A 20313-nucleotide genomic window follows, 5' to 3' on the forward strand; every position below is an offset into this window, starting at 1 on the left:
GAAAAAGTACAACACCCGAAAGAAACATCTACTAATAATTACAATATACTGTCTAAGTGCATTCAAAATTAATTTGTAGTGGTGCTTGGAAATAGCTTGGTATGAACGTGTATGATGCTTGCATGCAAAGCAGCTGAGGCATCGCGATAGTTGTTGTCAAATTATACTGTATGTAAGACATTTGATAAATTAATCCTAATGTAATGATTTGTAAAATGTTTTTGTTAACTATATTGTTTCATTATTTATTTTCATTTCATCTATTAGTGTTCTAACTTGACTGTCCAATTCTGCGATTACTTGTACACCTTGTCAAGGAATAATTATTGTGACAAAATATTTTGTAAGCTAAATATAATTATCATTGTATTACATTAATAAAATGAACTCATAGTGGTCTATGTCACCGTCATAACACCTAAATCAGTTTCTATGGGTGGACAGAGTAGGTATATAAAATGGAATAAGAAGAGCAGACATCGCCAGAAGCTTGTTGTAGTTCCTAAATTCCGTACAATGCACTAGTAGGCGAGTACAAGGTAATGTCATTTGGAATGGAAAATCTGGACATACTATCCATCGTAATCACTACGAAACTTACCTCATTTTCTCTCATTTTGACCGTACAACCTAACATCAGATACTTTAAGCCTAGATGAAACTCTAAGTAAATCAAGAAGCTGCTACAACTATAGAGCATCTCTAAGCGAATTATTACCAATACGGCATTGTATTAGTAATTAATATTGGACATGGATGGTTGTTATATGTACATTACAATTCATTTTTGGGAAAATTATATAAACTCCTTCTACACCATAGCTAGTACTTCAGTAAGGAAATTTTATTGGAATTTACGAGGATCATATTTTTAACATTCGTTTCCTTTAAATATTAGGTACTATATCATTATTATTTATTTAAATTGTATGCAGTGATTGAGTTGCTAATGTTCACGGAGTATAAAAATATAATACATATGGAATAGGCGTGAGCACTTTGCAGTATAAAGGATCTCTTATAGCGCAAGGTACTTGCTTAAGTATCGGCCATGATCTTGGGTCGCAGTATGAGATCTCTCATCAGTTACAGTCTTCATCGTGTCTCTCCATAAAATGGTAATATACAATTGAGTATAAACAGCCAATCTAGTGTAAACACTAGAGTCCGTAGTCCAGATTCCAAAGCACGCTCAAGTAGCCAATGCAATATAAGTTGCAAAGAATTATTCTTCCATACAGGTTTCAAGTTTGAGTTGGGAAAAGTGAATAGTGAAGTTTAATCTTCTTCAACTCAAGAATGTTATCCAATTTCGCAGTTGTGGTACGATGTATAGAGAGCTATCAAAATGTCAGGAGTTGCAGTGGGGTAGTCATTGATTTTGAACGTGGATTAGTGTTGACGAGTGGCTCCTTACTCTCGTGTCTAATCGATACAAACGCTGCTGATCGGCAAAGTCTTGCCACTGTTGATCAGTTAGCTAAAACGTTGAAATTTGAAATTATAGTTAAATTAGAAAACAATCATAGCAAATCTTCATCATTCATGGCCCTTAAATGCCAACTTCGTAGTCGATGGTATTGTCGCCAGGTGCAAGAAGTATTAGATAATAGCATGCCCAGTCATCGCTGGTCGTTTACTATTCCTCCTGAAAAGCAATGGGATAATATGGATGATGGAACCAAAGCTGCAAATACAAATCCGTTAGCTGAAGAGAATCATTCTAATCAGAAAAGTGATCCTTCTGTAATAACCCAATTTCTCCTCTTACAGATTACTGATACTAATAAAAAGTTTTTAAATAGGTAATCGATTTACTAATATCAGTAGCATTACTGTACATGTCTGCAACATTGGTGATTAACGTATTCCAATCGTTGTTCTTCCATCTATACTCTTTAAATGAATATATTAGCTTCCGTAATAAGAATGGCAATTGATATGAAATAATGGATGTAAAATTCTAATTCATTTTATGCTCACTTCCTTCACTTAGTGATCCAATTGAAATGGCCGATAGACGATTATTGAAACGTGGTGATGTTGTAGAAGTCATTTCCACACCTTTTGGAGATAGCTATCCTTTGATATTTTACAATAGCTCAACTAAAGGCATAATTTCCAACATTTGCGGCAAAAAAAATCAACTCTTTCTAACTGATGCTCGATGCTTAGCTGGAAGTGAAGGTGGAGCAGTAGTTTGCAAATTAGCTGGTCAATCCAAGTAAGTTGTAATAGGAACTATAGTATGAATGCTTGTTGTCTTAATTCTATTGCATAGTATCGTGCGATTAAATAAACACATTACTAAATTCATTTGTACTTAAACATTATTATGAAAGTATCAGATCATAGACGTAAGAGTATTTCATTAGTTCCACATATACTGTAGTGCACTATAATCAAATTTTTGAATCAGCTTAGTATGTAGTAGTGGATATTAAATGTAAAGTAGTTTGCTATTATAATCGAATTGGCCCACATTGCATCATTTGTAATCTTTTCCATATTACTTTAGGGCTTCTCTTGTTGGCGTTGTTATGTCGCCATTTTGCTTTAAAGACACCGAATGGACAGGCTTTACATTAGTAGTACCCATTGATCTTATCCTAACATCACTACCGTCAAAGCATCATCCTTTGGTGCATGATTTTATGGCATTAAAATTACCCAATTCAACTCGTAGCAATTTAACACCCAACAGTGATATTTCCTTTTTTGATAAGGTGTCATCTGCAGTTGTTTATATCCAATCTTTATCCTCTTGGGGATCTGGAGTAGTTATTGACCGTTACAAAGGACTAATTATCACCTGCAGCCATGTTGTCCACCCATGCAATTCCAATTCTGATGATGATTGTAACCATGGCGAAAGCGATCGCAAAGGTTATTCAAAGTTTATCTATAGTATCAACACCAGCTTGCATTTATTTTAATAAATTACCCATTTAAATTGATCCATGGCAACAGTTAAGTTCTTATGCTTGGTCTCATGTTTTCATACGCGTATTATTTATTATTGTTCAATAGTTCGTGTTCTGACGACAAAACCAATTAAACGTTGGTATAATGCAGTAGTTCTCTATCCTAAACAACACTGCCAAGTCTTGGACGTTGCTGTTATTAAAATATTAGATTTTCTTCCTAGTCAACTATCTTCTATATCACTATGCAAAAGTGATTCTGCTATCAGTACTGGTAGTGATATTCTAATTATTGGTTATGGCATGTTTCCTCCGCATACCTACGAAGCCAATGAACCTACAGTTACTAGAGGTAGTATAGCCAGCATTTGTCGAATCAATAATAAACCAATGTTAATCCAGGTAATTATACGTCTTGTCTGTCGAAGGATCGATTCACTTCATGCAAATGTATAACTTAACCTTATACCAGATGATTAGAGTATCGACTTTGCAAAATTGCCAACTAATTTTCGTTCTATATTTTGTATCTAATTTATTCTTTAACTCATTTAGACATCCGCAGCAATACAATGTGGAACTAGTGGTGGAGCTCTCATTAGCAAAAATACCGGAGAACTTTTAGGTATTACCGTTAGCAAAGTGAAGTAAGTGAACGTAAACAATACATAGTTACTCGGAAGATGGTTTACCATCATAATAACATTGTTGCTAATGCCTTCAAGAACTTATTGCTATGATTTATTCAGAAACGTCAATTCAGGTGGCATCTATACGTATATTAGTTTCTGCATTCCCGTTACAAGAATATATCCTCAGATTGTGAAGTATAATCAAAGTAAAGGTGAGATCATAGCTTCAATAATGTTTCTATGTGTTACCATGGGCATACGTACATGGACTGTACTTACTGTACAGTATTTGTAACAAATCAACATAATTAGGATTTAGATTTTATTTAGATCCCTGACCTATTCTTTAAACTTTCTTTTCAGAGGTATATTATAAAATGTAGAAATCTATTAACGATTGCTAAATCTGTCTCCTTAGATATTTCAGATTTAAAAATGCTCTCTTATCAGAATGATTCAGCTGTCGGACAACTTTGGCTTATGAAAGCCACGGCAGGTAGGTAGCACACAAAATACTACGATTGATTTTATAGCTAACTATCGCCAGCTCGATCTTAGATACACTATGCAAAAAATTCTCTGTGAATATTCTAGTCGGCCACACAAGCAGACTTTAATGATATCGTCATGTAGCAGAAGCGAAGTTCTTAAAGGCAGTTACAAGAAATACTGAACATTGGACGTTGTATAAATGAAATTTTATTCGCCAAAATGGTAACTACTTCGTAATTGGCACATCATACAGACAGAAACATTATCATGTAATGTTATTAAAAACCAAATAATTCAGGTTAATTTATAACTAAACACTGTAAATGCCTCATGGTCAAAAACCTAAATAGAGGTGCAGTGAAATGTAATATTTAATTTTATGTAAATCGATTGCGAAGTATATGTCCTACTTAGTGTATAGGCAGTCTAATTACTATCGCTTTCGTGCAAAATGTTGTCGCTCAACTTCCTAATGATTAAACTAATACAAACCGGATAACGATTATTTTATATGCTTTTTAACAAATAGTGAACATTGTGAAAATCTTCTATATTATGAGCTACTCTATCGACTATATTACGGTACGAATTAAGAATTAAGGTACAATTTAATATCTAGAATTCGCATATCTATACCAATAAGAAATTGGATACTGTGTAGTTAATGTAGCACCAGTAACGGTCGTCAAACCTACATAAACGTAACACTAATACAATATCAAGTTCCATAACTGATCATTGTTGATATAATTTATGTCTAAGTTATAACAATGTAATCTAAGCATACGGGCTATCGCATAGTTAGCAAGAGAATGCTTATTAGAATCCACTACTTTCTTGCAAGCCCGCATCTACTCCATGTTGGCTTGTACTTCACGAATAGTCGCTGCTGGATCACTCGTTTCATCATCACCGGTAGCAACTTTCCTATTTTCATCTAAGGCAGCAGCCATAAGGCAGGCGAAGACCGTCATAACCATCTTGGGTTTGACCTCCACCAAATCTTCAGGCAAAGCGTAGACAGATGCGCCAATTTTCCTCGCCATAGAGATAGCATACTTAGCATTTAATAGTTTCGCTTCCTCTGTTATGCCCAGACAAACATTTTCGTAGTTGATTGATTCCGGCTCAATGGATTCGACTAAGTCTATAACAGCTTTACTACTTGAAATTTCTGGGTCTTTAAAACTAGAAATTTTCGTCGATTTTTCAGTGCCTTCTAAAACGTTGTTAACCCATTCCACTATCTCCTTGTCACTGATAGGTTTTTCACTGTTGGCTAAGCTAGTAAGGATTGTTAGAGTATAGGCACGCATCATTTGCCAAATCAGGGCTAAACGTATAACAAATGCATTCAAAAGTTAATCACACCTATCGAGTAAAACTAAATTTTATGATTAAGAAAACAATTATTCTAAGGTTTACAATAATGATACGAGCAAATACAAGTACCTAAAGTCAAAGTTCTTGTTCCATTATGGATATCTTCGCCACCAATGCCTACTAAACTAAATTTAAGTTGCAATCCAAGTTCCACAGCATAGTTACAGTTCTCAATTCGCTTCATTTTACCACCTAAAGCCTTAAAAGGTGGTTTGTTTACTCTAGACCAAGATACTACGCCAGGCTTGATCTTATCAAAAAGCTACATTATAAGTGCCGTAAAACGTACAATAGATGAATTAGTATTGTTATTATGTAGTACCAAATTTTGAAACTATATTTACCTGAAACAATTGCATTGCATCGTCCAAATCACTGAATAAATTGTTAACTGTGGGATCGACACCTAAACTATTCATCCAATTCCTAAAAGCTGAGAATAGTTGTACAATACATTCAGTCAATGAAGTCAACACAATGTATCGACTGCATGCTGTAAATACTTTTCTCCTCTCTGGTTTCAACGTAAACATCCAAATCTTCATCAACATCAACTGGCTCGAGAGCAGGAAATGTATTGAATAAGTTGGCTACAAACGCCATATTCAATCTAGCATGTCCAGTAGTAACGTCCTAAGTTGGTCATATGAGATTGCATATTTTAATATTTCCTTTATGAGTACAGCATATCAATTACATAGTAAACGAAATTTCTTGGCATACTTTCGCGCTAACAAATTGACGACAACCAATTTTCTCAGCATCATTCAACATAAGCTCTGCACGCTCACGTAAATTTGACTCCTACACAGCAAAAAGTCAATGAAGCTGAAATTGCTTGCAACATGGTAAATGCAATTCAAACCAAGATAATGTTGATATAATGCTTGCAAAAGATAGACACAAACACGAATATGTAATAGAAGGCTATCGTTAAAGAAAATCATTACCTTTAATGCATCGGTTGTAAGCATAAGCTTAGAAGGAGCAATTTGCTTCAGCAAGATGATGTAACACTCAGAGTCCTAAAATAAAAATAACGATTAATTATCAATAGGTTTTCTACTAGATCAACATAATTTAAAGCGTCTTACTTTAATGTCACCGCTAAAATTTTTAACACGTCTTGATACACCAGCTGCTTCAAGGTGATGGTTGAACCAACGCAAGAGTAATTCCTCAGGTGATAGCTTCAACAAGTCTTGTACAGTTTCATTTTCAAGTAAAAGGCGAGGTAGTCCAGGACAATCTTTTAAAGTAATTTTAGCAAACAAACCAATCTATAATATAAGAATGCTATATTAGCTCATATTACTTTGTCCAATCCTTCGAGCGTTTATCAGTTGAGTAATGAACTAGATCCAATGATAAATGCAATGGAAATAGATCAATTACTTAATGGTTTAGGAATTAGGCAATGCTACGAACCCTAATGATTTGCCACAAGAGGCCCATGACTAAATGCTCACGACCTGCAATGAGATCTTCTGCTCCAATATTGATGATGTTACAGCCGATGGCTCGTGCACTATTGACAACCAACGTTTGGTTGGCGTGCTTACGATAAAGATTTAACTTCTTGAAATTGATGGCACGTTCATCAACGGTATCTTTAACAGATCGGTTGATCATTTTGCTATAAAAATTTTAAGATAAACAGCATAAATGCAACATACTTGAGAAATCTATAAAAGTATTAAGATCAAGGGAATGATTGAAGATAATTAAAATGAGATCTGACGTTAAGTACGGTTAAACGACTATAACTTTGCAAAGTTTTGTATTGATTCTTACATTTCGCTAAAACATAGCAAGAAAAGAATTGGCAATTGAAAATTGTCTAGCAACACAGTAGGTTAACGAAAAAGCTACCCAACATTGATAAAGATTAAGTCATGCCCGATTAGGTAATAATAAAAAAGTGCAACTGTCAATGGGGTATTTCTACATTGTCCCAATGGCTCAATTGATAAACTGCAAGGTTACGCTAAGACAAATTATATAAGATTTCTAAGACAGCAATCGTTTTCTTTCATTCGAACTCATAGTGAATTTCCATGACTGTGCAGCATGACTACCGCGACGATGATGCGTGCCTCACTGATTATATCATCATAATATCTATTTCAAATATCTAGTATAAGCCGTTATTGCGAGTTGGGAGTCAGGACTCCTATATACTTGTATTTACCATGATTTAATTAGTTGCGGTGCAAAATACAGTCGCTGCAACTCTGCCGGAAGTTGGTACATCAAGAATACTATGGTAAACTAGAATAATATCGTTCATAGAATCGTTCAATGTATGAGCGTAAAATAATCATTCGAATTTAATCTCGACCAATGTCGCAGTCTGATCCAGATTGTTTACATCCAGCTATATAGAATATATTACACTGGCGTTAACAATTTCAGGCTATAGCAAGTCGAAAGAGATAGTGAATAATACAATCGATGGTATAAAAGCAATGTTTAACCTTTCTTTCCACGCTTAAACTGAAATCGATTTTATTGCATGGGAACGTCAATCAAGAATAACGTATGTCTATTTTTAGTCCCGAGGTATTGAATTCTAAATAAACAGGAAAGTTAACTACAATAACTGCATTTTCTGTTTAAAAATAACTGGTTATTCTAACTCGGTGTATACAAGTAGTCCGTATGTATGCTACTGTACAAGTGTATATCTACCAGTATACCACATATCCGCAAATGATCATTTGAAGATCTTCAGTTACTAAAAATTTTACTGCCTTATACACTTCTGTAATTCACTAATAATATTTTAGGACTGATAATATAGTTACTACCAATCCTATCCGTCACTCTTAAATTCAATTCTTTAACATATTGTGAATTCACGATTCTTTTTGCAATAACAACGATTAATCTTTTGTTTCCCATGATTAAACAATACTATATTAAATATCTGTATACAGTAATCATGATCGGCACAGTTGAAAAGGTTATCCTCTAAATCACTGTTCAAAGACAGACATATGGGGTACCAGACAATATGGAAGGGCAAAAATGAATTACTGACAGCGAATACCAATCGAGATTGACTAATTGAATTTGAATTAAAAAATAAGCGTATCGCTGACTTACTTGATTCAGCTACTTTACTCATTCAATGAGATTCAATCGTTTTATAGTCGTTTGTAAAGTAAGATATTAATATATTCAAATGGATTAGTTTCAAAGTTAAAAATTAAGAATTACTGTCGATTACAAATGGACTATGGGATTCTCTTTTAGTACAGTTAATAACTTTCTGTATCTCCGTGACAATGAGGTGTTGATTAGCACTAGACAGAATGCATCGAACTCGTTGTATACTTCGCTGAAACGTCTCTGCATATGCATTATAACGATTTCGATGCATTCCGTCTGGGGCTAGTGTTCATTTGCGCTTCACAGTAGAGTAGGGAAGCTATCAATTCAATATGAAAAGTTGCTTTAATTATCAAAAACTGCTCCTTATTGTACTGCCATGCCATCTAATTTTTTGATCTTTACTATGAAGTTGAAATATCGGGGATGCAACTTAAACCATGAGTTTACGTTAACAAAATCTTTTAAAGCAATGTTTTTGTTGATGTCGAAAAGGAACTAACTTGAAATTATGAAAGAATTGGACTAGAAAGCAATTCTTGACTGTTGACTAATGTTGCAGAAAGCTATGGCAAAGTTTTTTGCCAGTGCTGTCAATGCACAGACTACTTACCACAAGAGAATACCGTCCTCGCAACGCTCAAATAATTCATGATTTTCGGGCTCGTGATTTACTGGTAAATAATTATTTCTAACCAAGTAATCATCCTTATTCAATGATGTGTTAATCCAATCAACAAAGGCAATATATTCTTCATCGGAGAAAGAATGAGTTGTACCATCGGCAGTAGTTGCACTGCTACCAGTTAATTTCTTAACATTCTTACGCGTTTCAACCGCCTTTCGGAAATCTTTAGCAGCTTCGCCTTCCAATACTTTGGTAAATAACTAATATAAATTGAGGAACAGCATGTAGGAAAAGATGTTAAAGCTTCGAATAGATCATAACGAGGTAATTGTTATCTGATCTTTTCTTAGAAAAATTTGAACTTTTAAATGAAGCTTAATCCTTTGATAGAATCGATTCATTTATGATTATTCTACTGATACCGTTAGTGAAAAGATGAGACTGATCAATTTCCATCATTTGGTATCAACATTGCCGTCATGATAGTATTTCTAAAGTATAGCCGTGAAATCGTCGATTTAAAATGTAAATAACTACCAATGCATACAGCATTGGTTTACTAGTTCCGATGATTGGCAATCATCATCGTCCCAAGCTCGATTTACATATTACTTAGACACAGTAATCCATATAAGACACGATAAGTAAACATGTACTTAAAAGTTTAAGTTAATTTAATTAAGTCTGCTAGCAGTATAAATAGGGGGTGACTTAGGATTTACGAAGGCGGTGTAAATGGGTGGTAAGAAAAATAAATCGATAACAGTTTAAATATAGACATTTCTATGTTTCAATACGGGAGAGATACAAGCACAATCATGTAGAACAAATTTCATCAATAAAAAAGCTACTGGGCAATGTTAGCCATTACTGTACTATGGTATAGATATGATGAATGATGATGTATTGATAAGCTGTCGATATTAGTAGTGTCTAAAAAATGGAAAATACACCATAGAGTACTAAGAGCGTCCTTGCAAGATAAGTAAAGCTATTCAAGTTTATCAGCAATTTGATATAAGATTTCGATCAATCAATTGCATCGATTAAACTTTGATATTTCTGTTGACTGAAACAACAATTACTCATTGGCCATTCCTAATTAATGTTGCTGATGATGGTGAGAGAGAGAAAGCTTTCATTGAACGGGCAATGACTGTACTAAAAGAGCACATGCTTGTGTCCATTCTACTGGACAGGATAATATACAAAAAAAAGTCATTATCCGCGGTGGGGATGAGAGGAAATTACGATGATGATGATGTCACCATATCACTGGTAGGCATCAGCAAAAAATGTTGTGGTTAAGGTTTTAAAAAAAAAATGGTAAGAATAAAATGAGTATAGTGCTACACAATCTTACCTGTACAAATTCATCAAATTCGATTGTGCCATTCTCATCTTTGTCAATCGATTCGATCATTTCACGCAATTTGTAACCAGGCGTAGGCTTACCACAAGCTTTCATAACATTACTCAATTCTTTGACCGTGATATGGCCATTTCCATCTTGGTCGAACTAAATATAGGCCAAAAAAAAAGAAGAATTATTGTCTAGTGGAAATGTTGGCAGGATATTTCTTGACATCTTTTAGGACTGAGATTTGCTGACTTAGAATAGAGACAATTAGCCATTATGGTTATGCAAATGATGTCTTCAAATACAATCATGTTTTTGGTGACAACGATAATATAGTACTGTACAGTACTATTGAACGTTTTTCCATGATGACTAAAACGATCAACGGTAGAATGGCGATTTTTCTTGGTGAAGTCGCTGATTCCATAATAGTGTGGCAATTCTATGTATGTACATTATCATCCTAGCTTAGAATTTAAGAATGTGACAAGAAAAAAATGCTCAAGGAATAGTGAAAAGTGACCATGAAGTTTCATGATCTTGATGAGAAAGTGGGTTGGAAAATGCGCAAGTCATCAAGTGATATCTAGTCTATGGTGGTAACATGAACAAGACTGCAATAAGTAGTCTATAGAATAACTTGTTATGGCTATTTTTCGACACGAAATCTATTTCTAATTCTACTCATTTTGACTAACCATTATCCACCTTGTATACAGTGACAAAAAAATCCATGAAGAAAACTAATTTTTTCCCCTAGAAAGGTCCGACTTAGCAATGAAAAATGGTTGTACAACCTACTACTCTTGCCCGATAGCTACTCATCCTTTCTAATTCTTTCTAGTCAGCAAGATAGAAATTCAGTACATTATGCCATTGCTTCTATTCCTATTTCAGCCATGATTTTAACGCTACTGTAGTATTCATTTTCACTCTTTGAAATGCAGCCGCCATTTTTTCAGTAATGCAGTGAAGTTCAATCAAAAGTGCGTCAACTATACTATGCTACATACACAGCATGAACGACAAGTTGTTGAATGACGCGTTTCAACACACAGACACGAGAAGACGATAACAAGGCACGCAGGTTAATTACACTTTAATAATTGTATCCATTCCTAGTAGGATCGTCTAATCAAATAGCAATTGTAGATTCGTTGTAAGGATAGTGCTATTGAAATTAGGTTTAAATTTACCGCAGTAAACTGCTCTCGAGCATCATTGACTTGATCTTCAGTGAGCTTAACTTCAGTGGCCATGATCAAAGGGCGTTGCAACGTTGCACTGACACAGCTTAGAGAGTCAACTGAACAGATGGGTGTCAACCTGGACTGCTTCACTTTATATATGACTCATTCTCCCTTTCAGGCTTCACCCCCCCCCGGCACGGACGACCGGACGACTGGTACTGTTCGCTCAGTGTTCACTCACGGTTCAGTGGAATGGCGTGGAAACATGGATAGAACTACGTCAGTAAATTTCCTCTTGGAAATTTCTGTCCAAGATGGCTTAGTCTATTTGCATAGGACTGCTAGAAATCACATTTCCTTTTCATGTAATAGTCGTTGAGCCGTGTATCTATATAGCTAGGTTTCAAATTCTTCTGTGTCTCTCAAAAAGGATACCATCTCAAGGAGAGTAGAAGAAAGTGGCAGCGTTTATCCGATATGCCCAAAGCGGTGTACCGTACATGAATGCATGTACCTGACTGATGGACACTGTATAGGCACGATTGCTTACATTAAACACTATATAGCATTGACTATCGCATAGACTTTACGTTAGTCATTGGATCTTCACCTCTAAAATATATCGTCAAAGCAAAGAGAGAACGACTGTTGAGCAAAATGGTCAGCCATAACATTTTTGGCTATATCAATCGTTAACAGCCCTTCTCTCTTTCTTGTAGTAGTCCCTGGCCATATTCAGAGCTCCGAGTAGTCTATGGTACAGTGAACAAGCGCAGGGGCCACTCAATGAAATAGTAGTGAGCCAAATCTTCCCTTTCCTCCTTCACTCTTGCCCTGTCATTCCACCATAGGAACTGACTATCGATTCTATCGCTACTGTGCAATATTCATTTGGGTGCTTTAATCCTGTTCATCACATTCATGACAGTCGTTTAGGGAGTATCGATGAGTGTGGTTAGTAAATTATGCTTGATATTGATTACTAGCTGACCATTTGTCCTGTACGGTCATGCATTCCAATGGAAGTGCAAAAGGACAGTCTCATAATTTACTCTAAAGCAAAAGCTTCTGCAATCTCTTCTACGTTACCCCGTGAGGCTCATTGCACACTAAATTGAAATCCATCATTAGACTGTGTTGTATAAAATTCTCGAGTTACTACGGTAACTTTGTGCTCATGCCGAGATATCCGATTACTGGTACTATTGTTTCGGCTATAAGAATTAATTAAATGTAGAGTACAGTCTTGATTGGTCTACTTGTGTCAATATGCTTTTCCTTTCTACATCACAAACCAATATCAAGCAAGCAGACTAAGCTAAGGCACTTAAGTTATTTTCAGTCAGTCAATAGAGCTCCGTTTAGCTTATATCGTATAAGTCATAGGCATCCTACTTTAATTATGAATCGACTTCTACTGGTGTCTTTAGTATCGGTAATTGCGACATTTCCAGGACTTGTAGCACCCCTTGATGGCCATCATTAATTGATATTAGCAAATGACTATGATAATGCTATGCTATAGAATGAAAGAATGAATGTACTGTTCGTTTGTGAGCTATAGTTTGCATGGAATGATAGACAGTAATACTAATGAAATCATTAGTTGTTTCTTACAAGCGGGTAAGTTACACTCTTGATATCGGCAGCAAAAAAAGTAAACAAATTTCTAGTATCGTCCATCGATCCACGCTTGGACACAATTCAGTGAAATAAAAGAGTGGTGTAGTCCATTATTTACTAGAGAAAAACTTCACGATAAGTGACAACATTGAAGAATATTACGAAATGTTTCTTATCAATTAGATTTGGACGTAGAAATCAAGGTTGATCGATGACGTTTATGCCTGCGGCATTTAATAATAACAAGACATCTCCTTTGCTTTCAGCTTTATCTTGCCTTCGAGACCTTTCAGTAAAATAGAAGAAACAATGGAGCCAATTTGTCAGCTCTGCCTCGTATAGAATAATAAGCAGCAATATTTTAAAGATAAACTTAGCCATTTCTTACTAATTCAAATGTTAATCATATTTGCAGGATGATCGATGGTGTCTACTATTGCAAGCATACTATATACCATAGAAGGCGAATACGTATTTTTAATATCGTTATTAATATCTTTCTTTGGCATTAGACTCATATAGCAATACTGGTGGAACCCTCTTGCTTTGAAGCGAGCGTTCACGATTCCATAATCCTTCCTTTACTGAAGCTACACCTATAAAAGTATTCAGTACTCTCTCTCTCTCTCTTGATATATAACTATATATAACATACATTCGCATAATTTTATTGATTTTAGTTCTCTGGCTATCTACTTGTGTCTGATTATTATCTATTGTAATCATATACAACAGAATGCTATAAACTCGAAATTTTATTTTATTACTTACCCTGGAGACTGGATAGACACTACTAATACATACTAATGAGAAGATAGTCTTTTAATTACGGTAACATTGAATTTCCGAGAAATTCAGATTCTTACCGTAAGACTTTGGTTTATTCGAACTGTAGTGTGATAAGTTTTTAAGCATGCAAGTACCCTAGCATTGATGTACAAATAAATGATTTTTCCTACTATATCAAGATGGAATTGATTATTAAAATTTTATTTTTGCCGAAACAGGAGCTAATCTTTTACTTTGAGTAAAATGATATAATCCAAAAAAAAACAGAGGGTATAGATGATGATGACCGTAAGCATCAATCACTAGAAACAAATTAGTAATGAATAAGTAATATTTTTAGTGATACACGCCATAATACCGAAATCGAAGATGGAGTAATAAGTTGTTATAGTTATGTCTTGGCGGAAGCTGACTAGTGAATCAAACTATCTCTGTATTACGCATTGAACGATATAAGAATTGCCGATCATATTTGATTTTAGCTAGGAATACCTTGGTTAAGATGTTAATGTTAGCTGCGTATACAATACATACAAGAAAGGAATTGTTATGATTACTAAATAATTTATTTTGTCATCATTTATCATCGCAATATTGCTCAGGATTTCGATAGCCCTGTATGGTTAGATTTTAGACCTCATATCATCGTCTAAAACAAGATGAAATACCTATTTATAGATTTCGAATTTTTTTTCCTTTCATTTTGATAAAATATTGAAGTAAATTTGCTGCACAGCTTACCAGTGATAGCGATATAATGCAGTATAGCATAGAGTTATCACATGCAATAAGTAAAGAATGTACATAAAATATTTCTCCTTTCTTTTAACTTACTAAGCGTAGATAATAATCATTACTATATGGGCGTATATGAATAAAGTTAAACTATACTCGTATACGTAACCCAGTTGATAGTTTTATATAACATTACTGTACAAAGATGTCGTTAGATTATTCACTTTATGCATGTTTGTGGGAGTGTATTTGCCTTACTACACAAATAAAAGTTCACATGATACTACTAAAAGTATTTCATATTCATACTGATTAGTCCTAGTTGAAATATTGAGCCATTTATAAGATACATTGTAGTGTAGGTTATAAGTTATCTACATCTGAAATATTAGAGTTTTAGTTTTGATGTGAGAGTGTAAATTGCACGTAAATTAATACTGTGCGATAACAGGAAAGTAATTTTTTATTTTTAATTACTTATAGCTAAGCTATAGTATAGTCTAATAAACTACGTGAAATCTACTGGCTACACAAAAGCTAACGGTCTTTGTCGGTAGACTTGGTCTGGTTCTTCATTCTAAAGCTTCAGAAAATCACTAAAAAGGATATAATCAATTTATAAACGAATTATTCCACTCTATAACAATGACCAAATCAAGGGAAATTGCTAGACCATGATCATACCTTTGTATCACTATAATAAATATCGTAATCGTTCTGTCAAGGTTGATACATAGAAATGGTAAAGTTAATTAAAGAGATTAATCTATTGCTAAAAGTAGCCAATGATTTTTTAGCAAGATATATTCTTTAAATAAAAAACATAGCTTAGCATTAGCTCAAATTTACTATCTCTAATTAAATATTAATGATTTCTTTTCAATTCGTTAGACAATACAGGAATGTCAGAAGACACACCCGTATTTAATTTCAGATAAAATACCCACATATCCTATCGATTTCATTCGTCGAAATATAACAGTTAAATAAATAAATCGTTATTACCTTATTATATCAACGTTACGCCCTTAGTTTTATTAACTGTAAACTGGCAATAAAAGGCTACCACATCAATTGCTTTGGCTCGTGATGCATGGTATATCATCACTTGATATAGAAAGTTATAAAAGACCCAGACTTTCTTTATTCTTGATATTTCAGTTCTCGTCAATTGTAGGTTTTAAATAAAAGTTACTAAATAATCATTAAATTTAGCAAAGATGATTCGTACTTCAGTATCATGGACTACTAAAATATTATATATAGTATTATTTCTGAGTTACACTATGCTATTTAGTGATGCTACTTTTACGAAACTGAACAACTGTCCAGCAACTTGCACTTGTCGCTCAACCGAAGTGCGATGCAATTCTCTTACCTCTTCTGTCCATTCTGTTTTAAAACCAGGATTGCAACAACTGTGAGTAACAACTGGTAATACCTTTTAGTTTTAACACTTTGTAGAATATGTTCGATGATGGAATGTGATAACGATTAAAAATCTTAAAATGACATTACTGATGGCTAGTATAATTCACGTGCTCACAGTCTCTTATTGTCGATATTTCAATAAATCAAGTTTCAATAATCTTATACTAGGCCTAAATTGTGGCTTGAAAAGACATGTGCCATCATTTTTTGTAACAGTTATGCACGTAAACAGGAATGATTTAGGCAGGAAAACTTGTATGATTTAAGTATCTTTACAATTACTAGAACTTTTACTTGTATCAATGTGCTCTATATCTCAAATTAATGTGAGAATGACAAAGATGTCCTGAGATCAGACTATCACAATATTATCAGTTTTATATGAAGATCTGTTAGCAAATGTATTTACTCACCACGAAAGCTAAGAGTAACGGACATTGAAATTGCTTCAAAGTTTGGAGTGATTAGCGGTTGTGCGAACATTGCATAATTAATCTTAATACGAGATATATAGAGGTACAAGGAAAAAAGTACCATACTAGACATAGGAGAGTGCAAACAAATTTTATGTCATAAAAATCATTCCTACAAAAGAAATTGGCACTTTGAGGCAACTTGATTTGCATACTAATGTAACTAAATTACTAGTGAAATTAAATGAATTACAAGCATGACTGATTTTAATATATTATAAAGTATAGAGCTCTAATGCTAGCCCTAGATTTAATCCAGACATTAAAACTAAAAATTTCTAGGACATATCATACAGCTGTCTTGATAATCAAGTACATATATATATAGAATGAAATATATTTAAGCAGATTAGTTAGGTTTGAAACGTTGCCATAATTCATACTATCCGTGTAGAGTTTTCCATCAAGGTTTGAAGTGCGACAGTGATGGTGCACGTGAAATATTTGCCTTGGCCAATTTTCATGACGTTTCATTAATCGGCCACTGCAGTCAACCAGAACGCATGGCAGGTTTTAAATTGCGCGATGCAATGAATCTGCTAATCGAAGGTAAATTAATTAGGAATTGAAAGCTAGGTTTCATTAAAACTTAATGACTTGCAATGTCAAAGGTTATCTTTTTGATGCTATTTTATCTAAGAATTATCTGTATTTACTGTTAATAGCGTATATCATGATAGCATCACGCTAATACTATACGGTATCAGCATGATACATAACCTTTCCTTTTAGACCGATAAATCGAAACTAACGAGTACGAAAATTATTTATTTTAGATCCTAGCTTGAAATTTAAAGCTCTAACTAGAAAGCATTTATATCTAGAATTACGATTTATTAAGCTATCAGTGTAAATTAAAATCAATTAAATATTACGATTTACATTTTACTTCGCAGGTAAAGCCTTTAGTAGATATTTATAATGCATACACATACTAGATTATTATGTTATTCTGTTATAATACGTTGAGATTTCATAGTTTTGTAAATCTGAAAACAAATGTAGAATATAACTCCGTATTTTATTCTATATTGTACTGTAGACATAGCGTTAGCTACGATAGTATTAGCATTTATTTATGTGTAAAATATGAGACAGATAATGCATATTTCGCAGGCAGCCGTCCGATGAAAAGAAGCATCCCATCCTTAGCAAGCACAGATCTGATTGATGGTATGTCTACGAAATATGATTAATCGATTATTTATTTATATCATAAGTAACTTTCCGTAACGTCGTGAGAGAATTTTATTTCTTAATTATGTATTTATTATAAGCCTGATGTTACTGTTGTATACCAAGAAAGTGTCAAGGATACTTTTCAACAAACTGATTGAATGTTACTTTTTAGTTCCACCCGTCAGTTCAATATTTTGCACATTTGAAAAGGATATGTGCAATTTTCAACAAGCGTATGGAACAGACTTTAGAGAATGGTATCGCACTAGAGCTGGCCGAAGCATTGGCCCAGGAGTTACAATCACTGATCATACAACTAAATCAAGTAAGCTAATCCTTAAACTATAGTGTAATTTAAATCTTGTACATGCTCTTATTGAAGAAATTAGATATTATAAGATTTAAAATATTCAATAAAGTCAGTTTAGTTTAAGGTGGGTAATTTAACAGTTATATAAATTCAATATCGATACCAAGGGGATATTTTCTATAGTAAGGTACTAGCATTAATTGATTGCTAATTTATAAAAATTATTATACTATAGTTCACGGCCATTATATGTTGTTCGATGCCATTGGTATCGTTCGCGAAGAAACGATACGGTATGCTGATTTAATTAGTCCGCCTATGCTAGCCGTGGGTACTTTTAATTTTGTTGAGGTTAGGTCAATAAAAATTAGCGACATTACAAGGCTAAATATCGCATTCCATTTTCAACTATTTCAAGATGATTGATTAAACAATAATTTTCAGGTCACAATGTCCCTTCTTGCCTATGGTACGCCAGCTGGTAAAATTGAAGTCTATGTACTTTACCCTAAGATGACTGCTACACGATATTTGGTAAATTCGATAAGACCAGCATCGAGTAACAACTGGGGAAATTCAAGATTTCGATTTAGAGCAAAATATTCTTATTATCGTGTAAGTGATCAATATGAGATTAAGCATTGTGAGGTTTAAAGCAGAGAAATATGTTAACAAGTGAAATGATATCCCCTTGAAATGTTTAATAGAATAATGGATTTCATACTTAGTGTACTACTACTTAGAATAGATATTTTGCACAATTGCTATTACTTTTTTTGTATTGATAGGAGACTCTAACTAACCATGCTATCGAAGTTTATAGTTATCAAACTATTCATTATTTATTAACAGATAATGATTCGTGGATATTGTGGCAAGACTTCAAATAATGAAATCCTAATCGATGATATTGATATAAGATCACCTAGTAAGTTGCCATATATATCGTGCAGCAAGAATTGATTGATTGCTTCAATGATTTCTGTATCAACCGCGTGCTAGCATAATATTGGCCAATTGATGCTTAAGTAATGATACACTGTAGAATTTTATGACTGATAATTAATCCTACAAGCCTCAAGTTTTGGTAATTTTACTATGGCACTAGGTGCAAACTGTAGAATAGGCAATGGCCAGTACTACCGCGGACCTCGCTATTTCTCAGAAAATGGTACACGTTGTCAACCTTGGTCACTTAATGGCTCATATAATCCTACAGGGTATCGCTACTCGGATTTAATATCGAACTATTGCCGTAATCCTGTTGGAGCTCGATCTAGACCGTGGTGTTATGGGAATACTGCGCGATACCAGTATGTAATAAAACCCTTCAAACTGCACAGTATCCATTTGGAGGTAAGACATATCTAAGTTATTATTGTTAAACTGAAAGTTATAATATTATTGAGTAACTCAAAGAGTATCTATTTATTTTTATTGCTTTTAAGTTTTTGACTCTATGTGCGATATGAATATCAGGTTATTAGCGCTAAGTTTAAGTTTAATATAATGTATAAAGTAACGATAACTCAAAGAGAACCTACTTATTTTTATTGTATTTAAATTTTAAACTTTATATACTATAATATTAATATATTGATGTCACTCACAGGAGTAATACCACTGTCTACTCTCTTCTAATGTGAGTGATCAACTAACTTATCAGCTACTTAGTCACTCCAACTAACTATGGAGAGATACTGTAAGTAAGACTAACAACTTCCTCACAAGTATAATAAGCGGCTTGTTGTAAGATTAGCGTTATGAGTTTTACTTCTATTCATACAACGAAAGTATAGTACCTTGTCGTACACTAGAGAAGTATCAACTGAGCGATATATTTTCTGCTTGAGCTTATATACAGTCGCCACATGTAGGTGGTGCAAAGTAGAGAAACACATATAATACAATTTACTCACTTAGTATGAGAAACACGATGACTAGTATCGTAACACTTGGTTATTATTGCTAAATTTAAGCTTAATATTAGTGATAGAGCAGTTCAAAGAGAGCTCATTAATTTTTATTGTATGGAAATTACAAACTCTGT

At 33.9% G+C, this 20313-nt stretch overlaps 3 protein-coding genes across 3 annotated transcripts; 2 read left to right on the plus strand and 1 right to left on the minus strand.

The window, feature by feature from the left end:
- Positions 1–1299: 1299 nt before the first annotated feature.
- TRIADDRAFT_59478 (uncharacterized protein) lies at positions 1300–4229 on the plus strand (the record flags this gene model as incomplete). The annotated part of the gene is made up of 8 exons (XM_002115455.1): positions 1300–1805; positions 1997–2224; positions 2519–2886; positions 3031–3326; positions 3480–3571; positions 3674–3768; positions 3975–4052; positions 4090–4229. The coding sequence occupies 8 exons, from the start codon at positions 1300–1302 to the stop codon at positions 4227–4229; spliced, it is 1803 nt and encodes a 600-aa protein (XP_002115491.1).
- Positions 4230–4899: 670 nt separating this feature from the next.
- Positions 4900–11792, minus strand: TRIADDRAFT_59479 (uncharacterized protein; the record flags this gene model as incomplete). The annotated part of the gene is made up of 11 exons (XM_002115562.1): positions 4900–5381; positions 5501–5693; positions 5776–5864; positions 5935–6064; positions 6155–6235; positions 6382–6456; positions 6526–6711; positions 6860–7067; positions 9159–9433; positions 10537–10692; positions 11730–11792. The coding sequence occupies 11 exons, from the start codon at positions 11790–11792 to the stop codon at positions 4900–4902; spliced, it is 1938 nt and encodes a 645-aa protein (XP_002115598.1).
- Positions 11793–19361: 7569 nt separating this feature from the next.
- On the plus strand, positions 19362–19634 carry TRIADDRAFT_29648 (uncharacterized protein; the record flags this gene model as incomplete). The annotated part of the gene is made up of 1 exon (XM_002115456.1): positions 19362–19634. One exon carries the CDS (start codon positions 19362–19364, stop codon positions 19632–19634), a length of 273 nt encoding a protein of 90 aa, XP_002115492.1.
- Between the last annotated feature and the right edge of the window lie 679 nt (positions 19635–20313).

This window comes from Trichoplax adhaerens, genomic scaffold, assembly GCF_000150275.1.
Source record: "Trichoplax adhaerens TRIADscaffold_11 genomic scaffold, whole genome shotgun sequence".
Taxonomy (NCBI): domain Eukaryota; kingdom Metazoa; phylum Placozoa; class Uniplacotomia; order Trichoplacea; family Trichoplacidae; genus Trichoplax; species Trichoplax adhaerens.